Source organism: Aythya marila (genome assembly GCF_965140915.1).
Source record: "Aythya marila genome assembly, chromosome: 7".
Lineage (NCBI taxonomy): Eukaryota > Metazoa > Chordata > Aves > Anseriformes > Anatidae > Aythya > Aythya marila.
In genome coordinates, this window is record NC_139048.1 from 20,009,888 (window position 1) to 20,026,679 (window position 16,792).

Below are 16,792 nucleotides of genomic sequence, written 5' to 3' on the forward strand. Positions count from 1 at the left end.
CTCTTGTGAGGAACACAGTGACCGGGGCCATGGTTCACCTCTCCGGCTGTTTGTTCGGATCCTCCTGATTTAACAGAGAGGTGCCCTGTGTCACACTACTGCTGAGGTTCCCGGGCCAGTGGGAAGGGAACTGGGAAAAGTGATGTGCAGTTCCCTGTTCCCAGGCTCATCCTGCAGCTTCACCACAACACCCCTCCTGAGAGCTTTCTTCTTTGCAAATCCTCATCCCGTAAGCTTTTACTCCTAGCAGTGTTCTTCATCAGCTGAAGCTGCTGCTGGCCACCACAGTGCCATTCCTCATGGCATTTACTAGTCTTTTCCAATACGTTTCCTCCCTCCACTTGTGCCACCAGCCTTTGCCAGAGCCCATCTCTCCCCCCAAGCCCTCCCTGTTCCATACTGCCACCTTTGCCCACACCCTGACAACCCTCAGCTCCCTCAGGTTGTGTATTACAGTATCTGAGGCTTCTTCTCTGAAGCTCCAGCTCACAGGGTCATGTGCTCAGATGGGAATAGCAGCTTTGATCTAAAAACAGAGATAAGTTTCTGCCCTGGCAGCTTCAGGTGAAAAATGAAAACACAACCTCTATAGGTTTTGACACAGGAAAACAAATACAGGGGATTTACAATCCTTTGGTTTTGAAGAAAATATAATGATCCGTGACTGTGAAAGTCTCAGTGTTAGCAACACAAGACCTATAAATCTGCCTTGCAGGATTATCTTGGTGAAACTTTCTCTGCTTTCTAACTAGAATCCTATATGCACAGCTGATATTATGGCTCTGTGATGTTTGGGATTTGGGTGCCATACCACTATTAAGACCAACAATTCTGCAAGCTGTTTAGACAAGGTCCTCCTCTAGGTAGCCTACAGTCCTCTGTCAGAGGTTTCTTCCCTTTTGTAGATTTTAAAGCTGGAGGGCACAGCTGGTCTGCCTGGGCCACAACAGAGCACCCCCCATCTCCAAAGCTCCTCTCTAAACTAAAGCATTGCTTTTCTCCTTACAACTTTTTCACTCTCCTTATCTACTCTCTTGCTTTGATCATTCTGCTTCCTTATCTAACCCCATGCCTTCCCTTTCTCCTCCCTTCATCCTTTTCCTTCATTTCCCACTGACTACACAGGCGCTTTCTTATCAGCTGGTCCTCGGTGTGCCAAATGCACATACGTGCACGCACACACACACACGCACGCCGACACAAATAAATAAATAAATAAAAAGGTCAGCGAGCAGAGCAGCAATAACCCCTAAAACAGTACTATCAGAGGGACATGATTGATCAATTGAATTCCATAGCGGCTGAAAAATGTGGGATTAAGTAGTGTATTATACGCACAATGAGTTGAGGCATGATGTTCATTTCAAGTTCATTTCGCCAGCCCTCTGCCACCAGATCAGGCAATCAATAGGGGCAGCAGATATCATATATCACCTCTCTCCGTGCTAGGGAGAGAGCACCATAATCTCTCGCAAATTTAGAGTGACAGATTTGTCAAGATCTGAAGGGCCCCTGAATAAATGAAGGAAAAGAGACTCCTACAGCGACTTGGGGAAGCTGTGGTTTCAGCTTCTTCACACAAAGGCATGGCCCATGCACGCACAGGGACACGTGTGCATGGGGTTCAGCTGCCAGGCAGGGGCTGCGAATACCAGCGCATGCGTGCACAAAGCCGGGCAAGCACAGGGCAACCCTCTCGGGGTAAAACCTGGTTTAGTGGCCATCAGTGCGACTTCTACTGCTTATGTGAACACTCGCCTGCTCACACCAAACCACACCAAACCCCATGCATATTGTAGGGCTACCATCCTGGAAAACCAAACGAACCTAAAACAGCCACTGTAGACAAATGGCTGCTCAGGCATGTATGGCGATGCAGAATCCCAAGCGTACCAGAATCACGATCTTCTGCAAAAATACCCACGTGTATTAACATAATGGTGTGCACAGCCATGCACACTGACACGTGGAAAAATCCTCAAAGGCAAACAGCTTCACAAGCTGCAGAGAGGTTGAGGCAAGCATTGATACAGAGACACCCATTTTTTTTCTGGTCCTGGCCCCAGGAGTTGTGTGCCAGCCTTCAGCAGAGAGCAGTGCCCACTGGAGTCAAGGGCCCGAGCCTGCAGATACCTCACCCAGCCGACAGCTGCCCCTGCAGTGACAGCCCGGGCTGAGTAACAGCCTGCTAACACTGCCCTAACAGTGTGCAACCCAGCAAGCCAAGTCCTTGCTTTGTTTTCTCTTGGTCAACTATGTCATGAACTCCAGCTTTCGGGAAGTTAAGAATTTTCCCTTGTGCAAATAAGCCTGAAGAGAAGAGAAAATGCCAGGGATCAGAGCCAGTAAACAGCTCTGCTCTGCCTATGGGTGGAAAAGAAAGAGAAAGAGAGAAGGGGCTGCTCGAGGGAAGGCTGCTGGCTGGGACAAATCAATATGTAATATTTTCTATGGTCTTGTGAGTGGTACTGTACTACGTTACTGTATATAATGTACTATTGATTATATCATATCGTATAATCACCTATAAACGGATATATCTCATAGCCAGAAGGCAGCAGGCTCAGTTATTACTCAGGGCCACCAGTTGGGCATTAACTGTGCCAGGACAATACCCAGCTTGGCACTGGCCAGGAGCTAAAAGATGAAGCAGCAGAGTGGCATGGCTCTGGCCATTGCACAGAGAATGCCACTCCGGGCTGATGGGAGCATCGCCTGGCCATGAGCACACCCTCAGTCACTCGGAGGAGGGAAATGGTCTGTACAGATCCCTCGACCACCTCCTTGTCAGACAGCAGGTTTTGGAAATTCACAGACTGGAAGCCACTGAGAGAGGCTGACGCATGAGGAACAATAGTGAAAACGCAGGGAGGTAATTGTGGTGTAAGAGGGAGAACCTGATCTTAGGTCAGAGAGGGTTATCAGACACGCAGCTTGTGTCTGATGGAACGGTGGGCAGAGATTCAGCATGGAGGGTATGCAGATATATCAGCATGGATGAGACAGAGGATTATAACCAGTCTCACCAAAGTTAGACTGAGGCGTGACAGCAGAAAGATACTCAGCACAGTTGGAGAAGATTATAATGAGCAGACTTGCCTGAGATGAGATGAGGGATTATGACAAAGGAAGATTCACTTCAGCTGGGACAGGAGATTCTAACAGACAGACTCACCTTGGATGTGACAGATGCTAATAGCAGGAGACTCTCTCACTTCAGATAAAAAGGGGTTATAACAGAGATAAATGCACCTCATTTGAGTTGGGGGATAAGAGGGAAAAAAAACAGATGGGTGATAAGATGGTTTATCACGGGGAAAGATTCTCTTTGGATGGGGCAGGACGTTTATAATGGACTCACCTCAGAGGGGATGAGTGGGCTCTAAGAGACATGGGATGGCACAGCAGAGACTGAGATACCTACAACGTGACGGGACACACTGCAGGGAGATTGGATTGTTTCAGAGGGCTGTTGCAGGGACTGAGATGCGCTTCTGATGATGCTTCTACCAGAAAAAGGCTTTTTTCCTGATAAGAACAAAGGATTACAAGGAACACTGACTCTCACAGAGCAGGCCTACGTTTGCAATACAGTAATTCATTTTGGGTAGGAAGGGGGGCAGTCACAGACAGAGATTCACCTCTTTTAGGAGGGAATTTTATAACTCAGATATGGGCTGTGTTAAATTATGAGCTAATATGTAGCAGAGTGGGACAGAGGTCGTAACAGAAACCAACGCATGTTGGATGGGACAGAGCGCTCCGAGAAAGAGGCTTGTCTCTGGTGAAACATGGAGTCAGAAGCAGGATCATTCACATTATCCAAGGGATGAAAGACTCATCTGGGCTATGAGAGGACATGATCAGATGAGAAGGAAATTACAGTGGAGACATAACTTCTGCTGGGACTGGTGGCTACAACAGACTGACTCCCTTCCAGGCCGTAACAGAGGGCTTTCTCCATGGCAGGCTTCCCCAGCCCCGTGCAGTGCAAGCCCACCCTCAGCACCCCAGTTTTCCTGTGAGCTGCCTCCCTAGTAGCCTCCGAGCGATGCTAATCGCTGTGCTTTGCTCCCATTTTCTGCTCAGCGATGGAGATTTGGCGATTTTTAACACTGAAAATCAGTGGAACTGCCGCTCATCTCTGAGCTGCATGCCATTCTCCACAGCCTGGCTCGCAGCGGGAGCCCCCGGCAGGCCAGAGCGGAGGGAAGGGGCCTCCCCGCAGCCCTCGCCTGCCCCCAGCCCCGGGAGCAGAGGAGCCCTCTCCCTGTGCTCTGCTCTCGCCCCGAGGCAGGGTGGTGCTAACTCCCTGTTTTCTCTGTGTGTGCCCTGCAGATGTGTCCGAGGGCTCAGTTCCCAACGGAGACTCCCAGAGCAGCGTGGACAGTTTGCGGAAGCACCTTCGTGGCGACACTTTCACCCAGCAGCAGCTGGAAGCTTTAGATCGAGTTTTTGAGCGTCCTTCTTACCCTGACGTCTTTCAAACATCAGAGCACATCAAATCTGAGCAGGTGAGGGCCCGGCCTGGCCATGCGGACCCGCAGGCGCCCGTAGGGTGATGGCAGGGAGCTTCCCTCACCGAAGCCGCTCTCGCTCTCCTCACCCCTCGTTCTCTTGCTGACCCACCGCTGCACGTACATCGCCTTCACGTTTCACAGCACTTTCTAGTTGTACACGTATCGCTGCACCGATGTACGCCTGTACACAAGCTGTCTCCCCTCACGGACGTGCCACGCACACCACGCTATCCCTGCATCCCCACGGCCACTTCCCCCTGCAGAGGTGCCCGCAGCACGTGCCCACAGACACCACCACGGCACATCGCGGCGCTCCCAGGGCACACCGGCAGCTCGCAGGGTTTCACGGGCCCGGAGCATTTTCCCTCACGGCCCGAAGCTGAGACTTGACTCCTGTCTCCTACCCAGTTTTCTGCACTTCTGCGGTGCTGCCCCCCTCTCCATTACTCCCCCGCTCCCCCAGCCTTTTATCCCAAAAGCTGTTTGTCTTAATAAAATGAAAATCAAAAGTCTTTTTAAACCGCCCCAAGCCATAAACCAACAAAGGAAGAGAAGGAGAGGCTGGCTGTGGACTCCCTTCATCCCAGAGTCCCTGGGTTTATTACAATGAATAACCTTTATTTACTTTCATTAGACTATTAAGCACCAGCACAGTCATTTTTCCCCCTGAAACTCTGAGCAGGGCCCATAAAGCAAATCCGAAGCCTAATTGAGTTCATTTTAATTTCTCTCCGATCACAGCGAATTACTCTGGTGATAAATCAGGGGGCAGGCTCACCCCCAGTAGAAGGCCTAATTTGCAGCTAATTACAAAACTGATTTCTACAGGAAGATCAATACGAGAAGGAATTGGAAATGACGAGGCAGTCCTAGGCAGGCAGGGACGAGGCGGGGAGGGGGCAGCGTGTGGGGAGCCCGCTGCAGGAGGGGGAGACGTGGGGAGGGGGCTGGGGAAGCGCATGGAAAAAAACGCAGCAGAAAGAGCAGAAAATCAGTTTTAATTTAACGTAATATTAATCAGAGCAACTTTTCCTGCTGTTCTGTAGCCTTCCCGGTCTCTCCAGCTCCCGTGTCTGGTCCGGAGGCTGCCACAATAAAAAGGCAATTACCAGAGCCTCTCGGACAGGACACCCTTTCAGATTCAATGGCTCTCCCCCTCCCACCCTTCTGTTAGCCATGTGGCTCCCCCCTCCCCAATTTCATACCCCAGTGCACAGAGTGACAGAGGCAGGGGATGAGGCTTCTTTGTTTGTTTTTAAAGAGCTAGGACAGGGGTAGCAGCAGAGGGGAGGGAGACGACCCAGCACAGAGCTGGGTTGCAAGGGGCTGACAGCGGCTGCCTCCCGCAGCCCAGGCGCCCCTGTCACCGCCGTGCTCTGCCCCGAGTGTCCCCAACACCAGGGCAAACACCCCCCAGCTCTGCTCAGCCAAGAGCAGGGGACAGGGACTTCCCCTTTCCCCCCGCCTGAGCTTGTACAGGCAGACAGCCCCTCTCCTCGCAGCACCGAATGGAGGCTCGGCCACGCCACGGGTATGGGGCCAGATCCCGTGCTCGGCCCGACCCCTCTGCCCCTTCCCAGCCAGGCGCAGGAGGGTGGAATAGCTCATCCCAGGTCCCCCCCGCAGCCCTCTTGTCGCTTCATCTTCTCCATTTCCTCCTCCTCCTCCTCTTCCATCTGTGCAGGGGTTTGCCTCTCTCCTCTTCCTCCCCCCCATCTGTACACTGCTCCCTTTCTCTCAGCGCATCAATAGCGAGCTGTCTTTCTCCTCTCTTCCCCAGGGTAATGAGTACTCCCTCCCAGCTCTGACCCCTGGTCTCGATGAAGTCAAATCAAGTCTATCCACCTCTGCTAACCCAGACCTGGGGACAAATGTGTCAGGACCCCAGACGTACCCTGTGGTGACCGGTAAGCTGCCCGACCGAACAGCAGAACCAAGCTTTTTATTTATTTCCCTCATCACCATTAGCTTCTGCTTTTTCTGCTAACGCAAGATACCCCTCTGTGGCGAGCATGGAAAGAGGCAGAGAGGCCGGGGAGGAAGGAAGGGGCCAGGAGAGGCTGGCAGGGCAGCGTGGTGGCATTTCGGGTGCACCGAGAGGTGCCCAGGTGTGGCTCGAGGACAGGTAACCCCGGCTGTGGCTGAGGAGCTCGTGTGCCCTGGGCCCCAGGGACGGGTGCCAGGAGGCCAGGTGTGTCCGAACGCACACCGTGGCTCCTTCCTTTGTGTCTGGCAATGAGAGGTTCGTGGCTCTTCCATGATCCACGCTTGGTTTTCTTGGGGAAATATTGATTTATGTTTTACTTGGCCCTGGCACTGGGAAGGGCATTTGCAAGCTAAGCACAGTGCTGCTGAGCTGACTGCGAAGCTCCCTCTTGGCAAGCCCAGGGGTCGCCCTCAGCAGCTGGCAAATGAAGTTTGCTCACAGCCTCCCTCCCTCCCCTACCTAAGGGCACATTACACCGGGGTGTGACTGGGAAGCTGGAGGAGGAAATGAATGAGAGCAAGTGCAGCAGGGAGGGACCGGGATGCACAGCAGCAGGAGGCAGTTTCAGCAGCCTCTGCTCCACAGAAGCTTCCTCTTTGCTGGCTGCACCAGCAGGCCTGGGGGGCACAGGCTGTCCCTGGGGCCGCGGGGCACGCCAGCCTGCTGCTAGTGGTAGGTGGCCTGTCCTGGCCCCGCTGGAGCTGTAAGGAGATAGACATTGTGCTGTCACAGCCCCTTCTTGCAGGGCTTCAGCCACCGCTGCTTCCTCTCACCCACCTACCTGCCTCCTGCCAGGCCACTAAAGCAGGGGCAAGGCCCAAGAGCTTGGCCCCTCTGTGGTACTTTCCCTTGCACTGCAATGGCTGTGACCCCTTCAGAAATCCCACAGCAGAGCCGAGCAGTAAGTCGTGGCAGAGGTACGATCCTGGTAGCAAGAGGAGCTGTAGCCTCTTGGCCAAAAAGCAGGCTTCTGGGGCACAGAAACAAGGGAGCAGAGTTCGTGCCTTAATGCTGCCTTGCAGAAGCCACGGGTACAGCCCCTGAGGCCACAGCCACTGGTCCAAGGGATATTGCTGCATGCACCATCCGGCTGCCAGGAAGTTTGAGGCCAGGGGGATTCATAGCTGTTACCCTAAATACAAAGGGAATCCAGCGTGAGGTCTGTGAAATGGAGCACCGTGGGGAGGTGAACTGCATATTTAGGGAGTGCCTAGAAAGTGTGATGCCCCCAGATTTTTCAGGGCTTTTACTGCTACCAGGCTTGACTCAGGATCCTTGCAGCCATACAGTTTCTTAGCCAACCAGAAAAATGGCTCAGCTGTGGTAGAACTGTTCCACCTTTCTTTGTATTCGTATGTGCAAGACAAAACTCAGCTGATAGTCATCTGTCTACCATTTAGCAGATCTACAGCTCTTACAGGAAATACTCTCCTCCCCAAGGGGGGCACAGCCAGCAGGAGAGCAGTACTGTCCTCCCTTCACGGAAGGCAGACCCCCATAGCATGATCTAAAGGTGAGGTGCCTAAAATCACAGAGTTTGATATTCAAAGAGGCCATTAAAATAATTCTTTTCAGTCCTGCTGCCTAAGGGAAGCTGGTGCATTCCAGCCTATTACCATGACAGCTGAATTCCTGAAGGCTGAGGACACTGCATGAGCTTGGAGCTTTGTACATGGCTCTCGCAAGGGGACAGGAGGGTAGAGATTTGGCCTTACAGAAGAGGCTGTGGGCTGAAGCAGAAAATCTTCTCTTTGTCCCCCCACCCTGCACCATCCGCACCCTGCTCCCTGCAACACTCCCAGCTCGGCTTGAGAACATCCCCATCTGATCCATCTGGATCCAAGAGTGAGAAAAGTTCATTTCAGACCCAGCTTGACATTCCCAGGTGGCAACTTAGCACTAACATCTCAATCTGTATGCAACATTTCAATCAGCGCAGAGTAACAAAAGCAGAACTATTAGCGCTGGGAGATGTTCAATGGTGGTAATGATGGGGAAACTCAGAAACTGGAAATGAGAAGGGAAAAAAAACCCTTAACACCCTGAAAGGCGGTGGGGAAAGAAGGGCAGAGAATTTTTCCTCTACACTTAGGCCAGGATCCAATGTTTGGATTAATGGTGCCATTACCCAAGAAAGGACTTCAGATAATGCTCATTCTTAAAATGTTTTTGTTGGCAATTAAATGGTTGCAGTTATTGATCTCCATTGATCCGATGTCCCTGATTTGCATAATCTATTAAAGATGAATGATTCATGATGTGTTTGCTGTGGGGCTGGGCAGTGCTCTCAGGAAGGACCAGAAAGGTGAGGAACTCAAGGCTGCCTCCTGATCTAGCCCTGGCTAGGAGTTCAGAAAGAGGCTGGGACCTCAGCTCCCTCTCCCAGAAAGGGATATTGGAGGAATAGTGAGTATGGAACTGCTGGCTACCTGTTCTGCTGCTACAGTGTCACTTCTGAAATGCCGCTTTCCTCTTGTCCCAGGGCAGTCCTTGAAGCCAGCTGATATTTGAAACAAGTCCACCCATGGAGGGTACGAGTTCTGTGTGCAGTTATTTCAGGATATAAGATTTAGCTTCAGTCTACAAGAATGTTTCCCCAACTCAGTCCTTCCAGGCAGGAAAGGTATCAATAGTCCTTTCCAAACCAAAGCTGTCTGACACTGGATTCTTGCCCTTTCAGAAGACCTTAGAGAAAGTCCTCCTTTCTCTGGCTCATGACTAGCTTTCCTCAGCAAGCTCCCTCAGCTCCCACAGGTCTGAGAATACACCCCTCCAAAAACCATCAAAACCTCAATAGGAAGTAACTCACTGAAATACTATGTACAGATGATGCTAAAGTCCCCTTATCTGTCTGTGAGCTTCATAAAATTGAAGAGCTAGAAATGCTACAAAACAGGCGGCCACCTCCCCAACATGCAAGAAAGCCTTCCCCAAAGCCCAAGCCACCAAGTTCTATTCAAAGGCTGGGAAACATGCTCCCACTGTCCTTTGTATAGGAGAGTCAATGCATATATACACAGCTTTCTTGTGAAGGACCAGAGAGAAAGCTCTCAAAAGCTGCCTGAGAACACAGCCTCATCTCTTCCTCCACACACGGGTCAATGGGCCAGCTCCATCTTGCCTCGATGTTGTATATCTGAGGGACCGGCATAGATCCCTGACAGTGTCTTGGGCAGTGTCTTTGGGTTCCCATCAGGACTCCTAGAAGCAAAGACCCAGACTTCAACATACCCAGATAAGACAAGCACATGCAGTTGAACACTGAGACAAGACGTCTGTTGATAAGAGATGTTCTACTTCAATTGTATTTATTGAAGGCAAACAGATCAGGCAGATTAGTATAAACTTGTACAGGGCTAGGCAAACACAGAAAACCTCTATAGTTTTCTTTTTTTTCAGTAGTTTCCACAGGTCTTTGATTTTTGGAAAGTACTCAGCAGCTCACACTACAGGGGTGAGCAGAGGAGAATCTTGCGTTTTTGGCAGCAGTGACAGCAGTACTTTAAATCACAAGATGTTTACTGAGGCCTCGAATCCTTTGAGAATAAAAGGTTAAGATCCCTCTTTAAACACCATCGGAAGTCACATCTTTTGGAATACACCTGCCTGAAGGGAGGTGTCTTCAAACCAGATTGTGAGTGCAGGGGACTTAGATGAATAGTTTGGGAGTGGAGTCCTTTCCAACTCAGTCAGCTAGCCCAGAGGCTATCCAACAGAAAGGCAGCACTATGGGAAATCAAACACAATGGACTTCTGATGGATGGCTTGCAAACTTGCATATTAACATACCACTAAAGGGGAGGATTTACCTACTAGATAGATTGTAAGATTACAGGAAAGGTAAAGAACAACTTCCCTTAATTGAATCCTGTCAGTTTTAACTAAATAGACTTCACTTACCAGTCTACTACAGCCAGTGAGATCCACAAACAGAAGGCAAAAGAGAAGCCAAAGGAAGAAAAAACAACAAAAAAAAACCATCACTCACCAAGCAAGCTACCAGGTTCTGTACAGAAAATGGTTCCTTCTCTTTGGGAAATAATTTTTTTCCCAAAAGGAACAAGTACCATCCAAGGTGAAAAATTCTGACAGCCACTCATGATATGTCAAACAGAGGCACCAAAAAAGCACAGATCCCATAGATCTCCCTTTTCTTCAGACCTCTACCTCTGGCATGGGGTCAGATTTCTTTTTCCCCACTTTAAGTCTATTTTTACACCTCAGTTAATATTTTCAACATAAATGTACAAAAAAATAATTACTGAAACTAAGCATATTTGATATGTCTGAAAGTCATGCGCAAATAGTAGTTAAACAGCATCTGATTTCTATGAATTTTTTCTAGAAAATTGTGATACTAAGCACAGAGAAATCACTGGCTAGACACCTGGATCCAAAGTTTTTTGAAATGATAAACAATCTTTTGAGAACTTTAGCCTCCTGCAAGGTGAAAAGATAATATTTCCTTTGTTTCAGCTTAGTGAGTGAACTGAAGAGAATTTTGTTCAGTTCAATAACCAGGTCACTCAAAACTAAGAAACAAACTAGGATTTGAAAAAGCAGGAACATTTGTTTTCCTCTGTCAGTGAGTGAATTATGCTTGGTGTGAAAGGATGAGATCTATTAGTTCTAAACTCAGGTTCTAAAATCAGTTCAATTTCCTCCTTATATATATATATATCTTTTCCTTCACTTAATAGGACATTTTTAATGCAAAATCTGCTTAGAAAAGCCTGTCTTTTTTGTTCCAATATATTTAGGAAGTCAGGGAACTTGTGGTCATTTTATATAATTAGCATGAATAAATTACAAATACTGTTTTTAATTGAATTCTAATTCCACCTAAATACAACTTGACACATATCACAAGTAAAAAGTTAATAATCTAATAAAATAATAATACAGACTCATTCATTATTTTCCCATACAATAATATGTAAAGACAAATTATGTTAAACAACATAATTGCTTAAATAAATGTGCCCAGATGCAGTTCATCTATTTAGCAAAAATTGAATAACCATGCTTAGTGTAAATTCTGTATTTGTCAAAATATTTGTTACCACCCTAGAATTCAACCTTTTAGGAAACAGCCACATGGTGCAAATGTAAAACTAGTTGATCCATCTTGCTGTTTTACGTAATGATTAAAACTGACCATTAAATTTGCTTGCACTTATATTGTTACACTGAGAGGGGGAGCGTTTCCTTCCCCTTTTCCTTGTTCATAGTGATGAAAATCCCCCTTTTGTTCCATTCTACGTTAGCCTCTGACACCAGTGACCAACAGCCCTGGTCAAGGCTTGACTGAGTTGCCTCGAGAACACCTCTCTCACAATCAGCTAGGGGCCACAGCTTGGCTTTGGTGATGGCAAATCCTCCAGATGCAGACCAGCAGTCTGCTGCACAGCATCACAGCTGCCAGCAGCCAAGCAGCCTGTGGGGCACATCTCTGGATGCCCCAATGCCCTGAAAATGGAATATGATAATCACTCACGTGGCTGCTACATGATTGTTATGATCCCGCCTCATCAAAATGAAGGAGATATTTTCTGTGAGGGCAGTCTGCAGTATGGAAGTATGCCAAATTGAGCACATGGAGCTGCTGCAGATGAGGGACAGGGGGGATGAGGAACGGCGCTGAGTTCCATATTCTGCACTTCTGAAATAAGGGCTCATTTCTGCAGAGAGGCTGCAAGCCTCTTCTCTATTTAAGATGAGGAATCAACAAAAGTAATGTCCACAGGCCCTCCAAATCTCATCAACTGTTTCCCATACCTAAGTAGAGATAGTATCTCCTTATCTTGCCAAGGAATTTGGAAAGGCAAAAGGCGTTACTACTCTTCCCTGAGACCAAATGGCTGAGGGTGATGGATGGTCAGATGAATGATCCCTGGAACAGACAGAAATGGCAGGGGGAAAACATAAACTATTTCCTACACTTCCAATGGAAGTGCCACTGACAATAACTTTATGATGCTGAAGAAGAAAGCTCATGGACTTAAAAGCATATTGAAGCAAGGAACCCAGAAATGGGAGGGCCTGAAAGAAACCATGCCTTCCTTAAATTAGCATTTAAGTTTAATAGCAAGAGCAGTGAATTTGCATTCCCCATCCATTTTCCTTAGCAAGGATTGGCATTACAGGCTGGACAAAAGAGGACTTTCTTTTTTTAGAGAAGAGAGTTGTATAGTCTCAGATTTTGGCTTTTCTTTTGAGGCTGAATGAAGGAGCCAATAAGTATAGCTATCGTGAAAATTTTTGTGATGTAGATACTTGCCCACTGACAGCAAAGACTGTGCTTTATATCTGAGTTAAGCAACAGCTGTCAGCAGATGTTAATAACTTTTGATCTCCATCAACTCTATTGGATTTAACCAGGCCAGCTGCTCGCACAATTGAAATTGCCCACTGCAGTCTTTCAGAGAAATGGAGAGCTTAGGGCGATCTTTGGCCCTTCTCAGTAGGTGTAGGACTGCTGTGGACTACCCAGGAAGATCTGTCCTGTCTCATGATCATTTTCCATCATGTGATGAAAGCCTTGGAGACACCTATTGTGTGGACTGTGTGCAGAAATAACATGCTCTGTTCTAATTATGTTTCCCAGCATATATTTCAAAAGCGTTTTGTTTAACACATAACATTCAAGTCCCAGCCCACCAAGGAATATAAGCGTGTGCTTGACTTTAAGGCAGGGAGCAATCTGTAACTGCAACATGCTGATGGGCTGGGACACAAGAAAGGGAGCAGAGCATAAATCCGCTGAGCCTATCTGTTTACCAAATGTACAGGCACAACGTTATTTCCCACAGACTTTGAAGCCTGTTTTCCTCACCTCCACCTGCAAACAAATCTACTTAGAGCCAAATGCAGCTGACCCTAGTGGAGTTCCCAAGTGACTAACAGTATGCAGCTGGCTTCAAAGATCCCGATCACAGGTCTGCTGGCTGCTCCATGTTTAACTGGGTGTGAGGACTACGAAACCTCAGTTTCTCTCCCAAGTAAAATACAGAGTGAGTAGCTCAGATTACTTGGAAAGCAGCAATTAATTAGAACAGATATAAAATCTAGGTTTGTAAAAGTCAGTTTCATAAAAAATGGAGCAAATGGATTTAAAAACTTGACATCGATGATGTCATCAGTTTTGACTCTCTTGGAGAGCAAGATTTTTGTGTTGTTTTTTCTTTCAATGTGTATTTCAGTAACACACAAGTTAAGTGTTGGGCTAAAAACATGGATGGATCTATGCAGAAACAGAAAATAAACCTGAACATGCAAGGCTCATTCCCCAGTCAGTGGGAATACAAAGAGAATGCAAGAAAGGTACAATGAGAAGTAAATTAGGTTTTACACACTTTTCTGTTGTCCTAGCAAAGGTCTGTTACTAACACAAAGAAGGAACAAAAAATAGGGTGATGTTTATCTTCAGTGCCACTTGCATAATGCTCTTGCAAAAGAAGAGCTAAAAAGCTAAGAAAAGACAAAACAAAACAAAAAAAATGGTTCTGACATGGCAGAAGACAAAAGTCAAAGACAGGCTGTGTCAGTCCAGTTTGGTCTTCTGCAGGACTTTGAGAAGTTCTAAGGCGAGATTCTCACATGGGATGAAGTGATGTGAGTCCACAGGCTGTGGCCTAAATTCACCAGTTTATGAATGCTGAGGACCCCATCCCTTTCTGCTTGCCACAATGAAACCTTTCTAAGGAATTATGTTATTAGTACAGGAGGAATGTAAATGTGGAAAAGATGTCTCAGTAGTGGGTACGAACATAGGATGCAAAACCACCTGAGATACGATTCAGCTTTGACACAGGCTTCCTGCATGAGCTTGGGTACATTTTCTCTGTGCTCAGCTCCTCACAGGTAGAACAGTGATCCCTAGGGGATGCTGTGAGGATGTGTGCTCTGAGGAGTCTGAGCCTTTGGGATCATATAAATATTTTATAGAGACACCAGGAAAAGGTGAAGGATACTAAACACTGTCAAGATTGTGAGCAGTGTTGTCAAGTGGGTGCGCAAAAGCCATCCCTTATGCAGGGATGTGCCATTTTGAGATTCTTCCCTCACTGAAAAGAAAAGGAGCACTGGAGGCAGCTAGCTTATCCTCCAGAAAACCAGTGATGAAAAACAAGCCGCTTATCTAGTCCTGCGAACCCCCCTGCTTCCTTCCCTTCAGCAGAGAGCACGATAAAAGCTGAGATGAGTCTCTGTAGGAACCCACAGCTGTGAATCTTCCTCTCCCCCTGTCTGGCCAAAATCCCTTCATTCGCAGGGGGAATTTAGGCCAGAGATCACCAGTTCTAGCTCTCCGCCAGGATAACAGAGGAGAGGGTTAGAAAGGAAGAAAAACAGCCATAACTCAGCAAGTACACTAAGAAAGAAAGGAGCTGGAAATGCAGAAAATGTGTAGTCCTCTGCTACGTTCCCAGCTGTATCCCCACCCTGCTCACCCTTTCAAATTTCCCTCACCATGACATGGGCTGGTATTTTTTTGTTGCTCATAAACAAGGATAGTGCGTGCCATTTAGCAGAAAGGAAGTTGGGAGAACAGCTTTCTGCCTCTTTGGAGAGGGGCTGCAAACTCATTCCACCCCCCACTCAATTACGGGTCGATTTCCGTACCAGTAAGACACTGACAGATACCTTGGGGCTCCCTGGTGCCACCTCACCGAGGGACCCCCATGAGGCTGCGAGGAGCCAGCAGAGCACGGCTCGCGGGCACCGGCAGGACTTGGGGCAGGACGGGCTGAGCATGGCACGCCTTTCCCTGTTCTCCATCCCAAATACAAAAGAATCAGAGGCCGGAGGAAATCAGAAGTGAAACCAAAGGAGGTGCAGCTGAAGTTTGAGGTGGTTAAAATGAAAAATGGGACTGTGCCACTCACAGGTGGATAGATAGATCAATCAATTGATCTCGTCCATACTGACACACTTCAGAGCTATAATTCACTGCTGGGGCAATTATTCCAGCGTGGCAGTGGCGGGAGTTATACTGGAGACAGAATTCAGGGGCTTTCAGTCAGAGGAGAGCTGCACAAGAAAAGGGTAAAGATTCCTCACTGCCACCCTCCAGTAAGGACGCACGGGATATCAGCTGCGCCTGTGCAGCTGCTGAGCAGAGACGGAAGGACGGGTAAATAGACACACTGAGGGCTGAGTTTGGTTTGAGCAATCATTTGCTGTCTGACCTTATCCTCTCCTCTCCTCCGCTGTTCTTAGAGAGAGCCGTGCTCAGCGGCATTGTGTCCCAGCCTCTTTGCCATCTTACTCCTGACTTCTTTATCCCCCTGCGCTGAGTAAGTGGTGCTGCCTCTGCAAGGTGTGAGGAATTTTTCTTCATAAGCTTTGATGTGTTCAAGAGAGGGCTGGGCTCATCTCTGCTGTGAGTCTGACAGGAGCTTTAACAGCCTCAGAACACCGGGACAAATAGCTTCTGGTCCCTTAACCCTGTGCAGCTTTGCAAGGCAAGGCCTGGCACTGTTGTTCCCATTGCGAGGGCTTTAGGCAGTCTTTCAGGCTGAAATCCTCTCCGTGGTGGCTGGGCAGAGCGGAAATCCAGGGGCTGGATCAGATTGGCCTAATGCTACAGCAGCTTAAGCAGCCTGTTTTACCAGAGATTATGGTTTCACTTACACAGAGCGCCTGAAAAATGCTGCGGTTTAGGAAGGATTATAGCTGAAAATTCCGTGCTTTAAAAGAGAAATAAAGCAGGGGAGGGACTAGGAAACCCATCGTGCCCGGGGGCTGTGCAAACAGGATTAACCTCTGCCCACAGCACCTCTGGCTTCTGCCCACCCACATCTCTGCGTCCACCTTCTCCTGCCCCTCCTGCCCTAGCGGCTCCCCACGCCTGCCCTCTCCTGCACAGCTCGGAGGTGCTGCTTCCCCCAGTGACTCTGATTAGCTGCACAACAATCACCACACACCCCAGATCCTATTTACCACACCTCCAGAAAAGTCCTTGCCCAGAAGAGCTTCCTATAGCAAAAAGGGTGAAGAAATGCCCATCCTGGCTGAGCATACCAGAGGCTTCCCATACGCAGTCCGAATGAGGAGGAACTGCACACCTTTTGGCCAGGAGGGATCTTTCCCGATCAGCTGGCCCACAAACATATGTCTTTGCTGCAAAGGAGTCTCGGTGCTCAGAGACCTTTGCTGGCCAGCCGGGTGAGAGGTACTTGGAGGAGAACACAGATGGCAAACTATCATTTTTGCCAGGTAACAAACCTTTAGGAAACAAACGCCTCAGGATAAACAGCATTCACAGATAGAAACTGCCCAGCCC

At 48.3% G+C, this 16,792-nt stretch overlaps 1 protein-coding gene across 10 annotated transcripts in view; it reads left to right on the forward strand.

The window, feature by feature from the left end:
* Positions 1–16,792, forward strand: part of PAX2 (paired box 2) — a 97,678-nt gene that overhangs the window by 63,510 nt on the left and 17,376 nt on the right. For 9 of the 10 annotated variants that reach the window (XM_082764236.1, XM_082764238.1, XM_082764243.1 and 6 more), the window contains 2 exons: positions 4,339–4,514; positions 6,301–6,427. The exons of the other annotated variant lie outside the window; for it this stretch is intronic. In XM_082764236.1, coding sequence (XP_082620362.1) covers positions 4,339–4,514; positions 6,301–6,427 — 303 coding nt within the window. The remainder of the gene's footprint in view (positions 1–4,338; positions 4,515–6,300; positions 6,428–16,792) is intronic. 10 annotated transcript variants of the gene reach the window in all.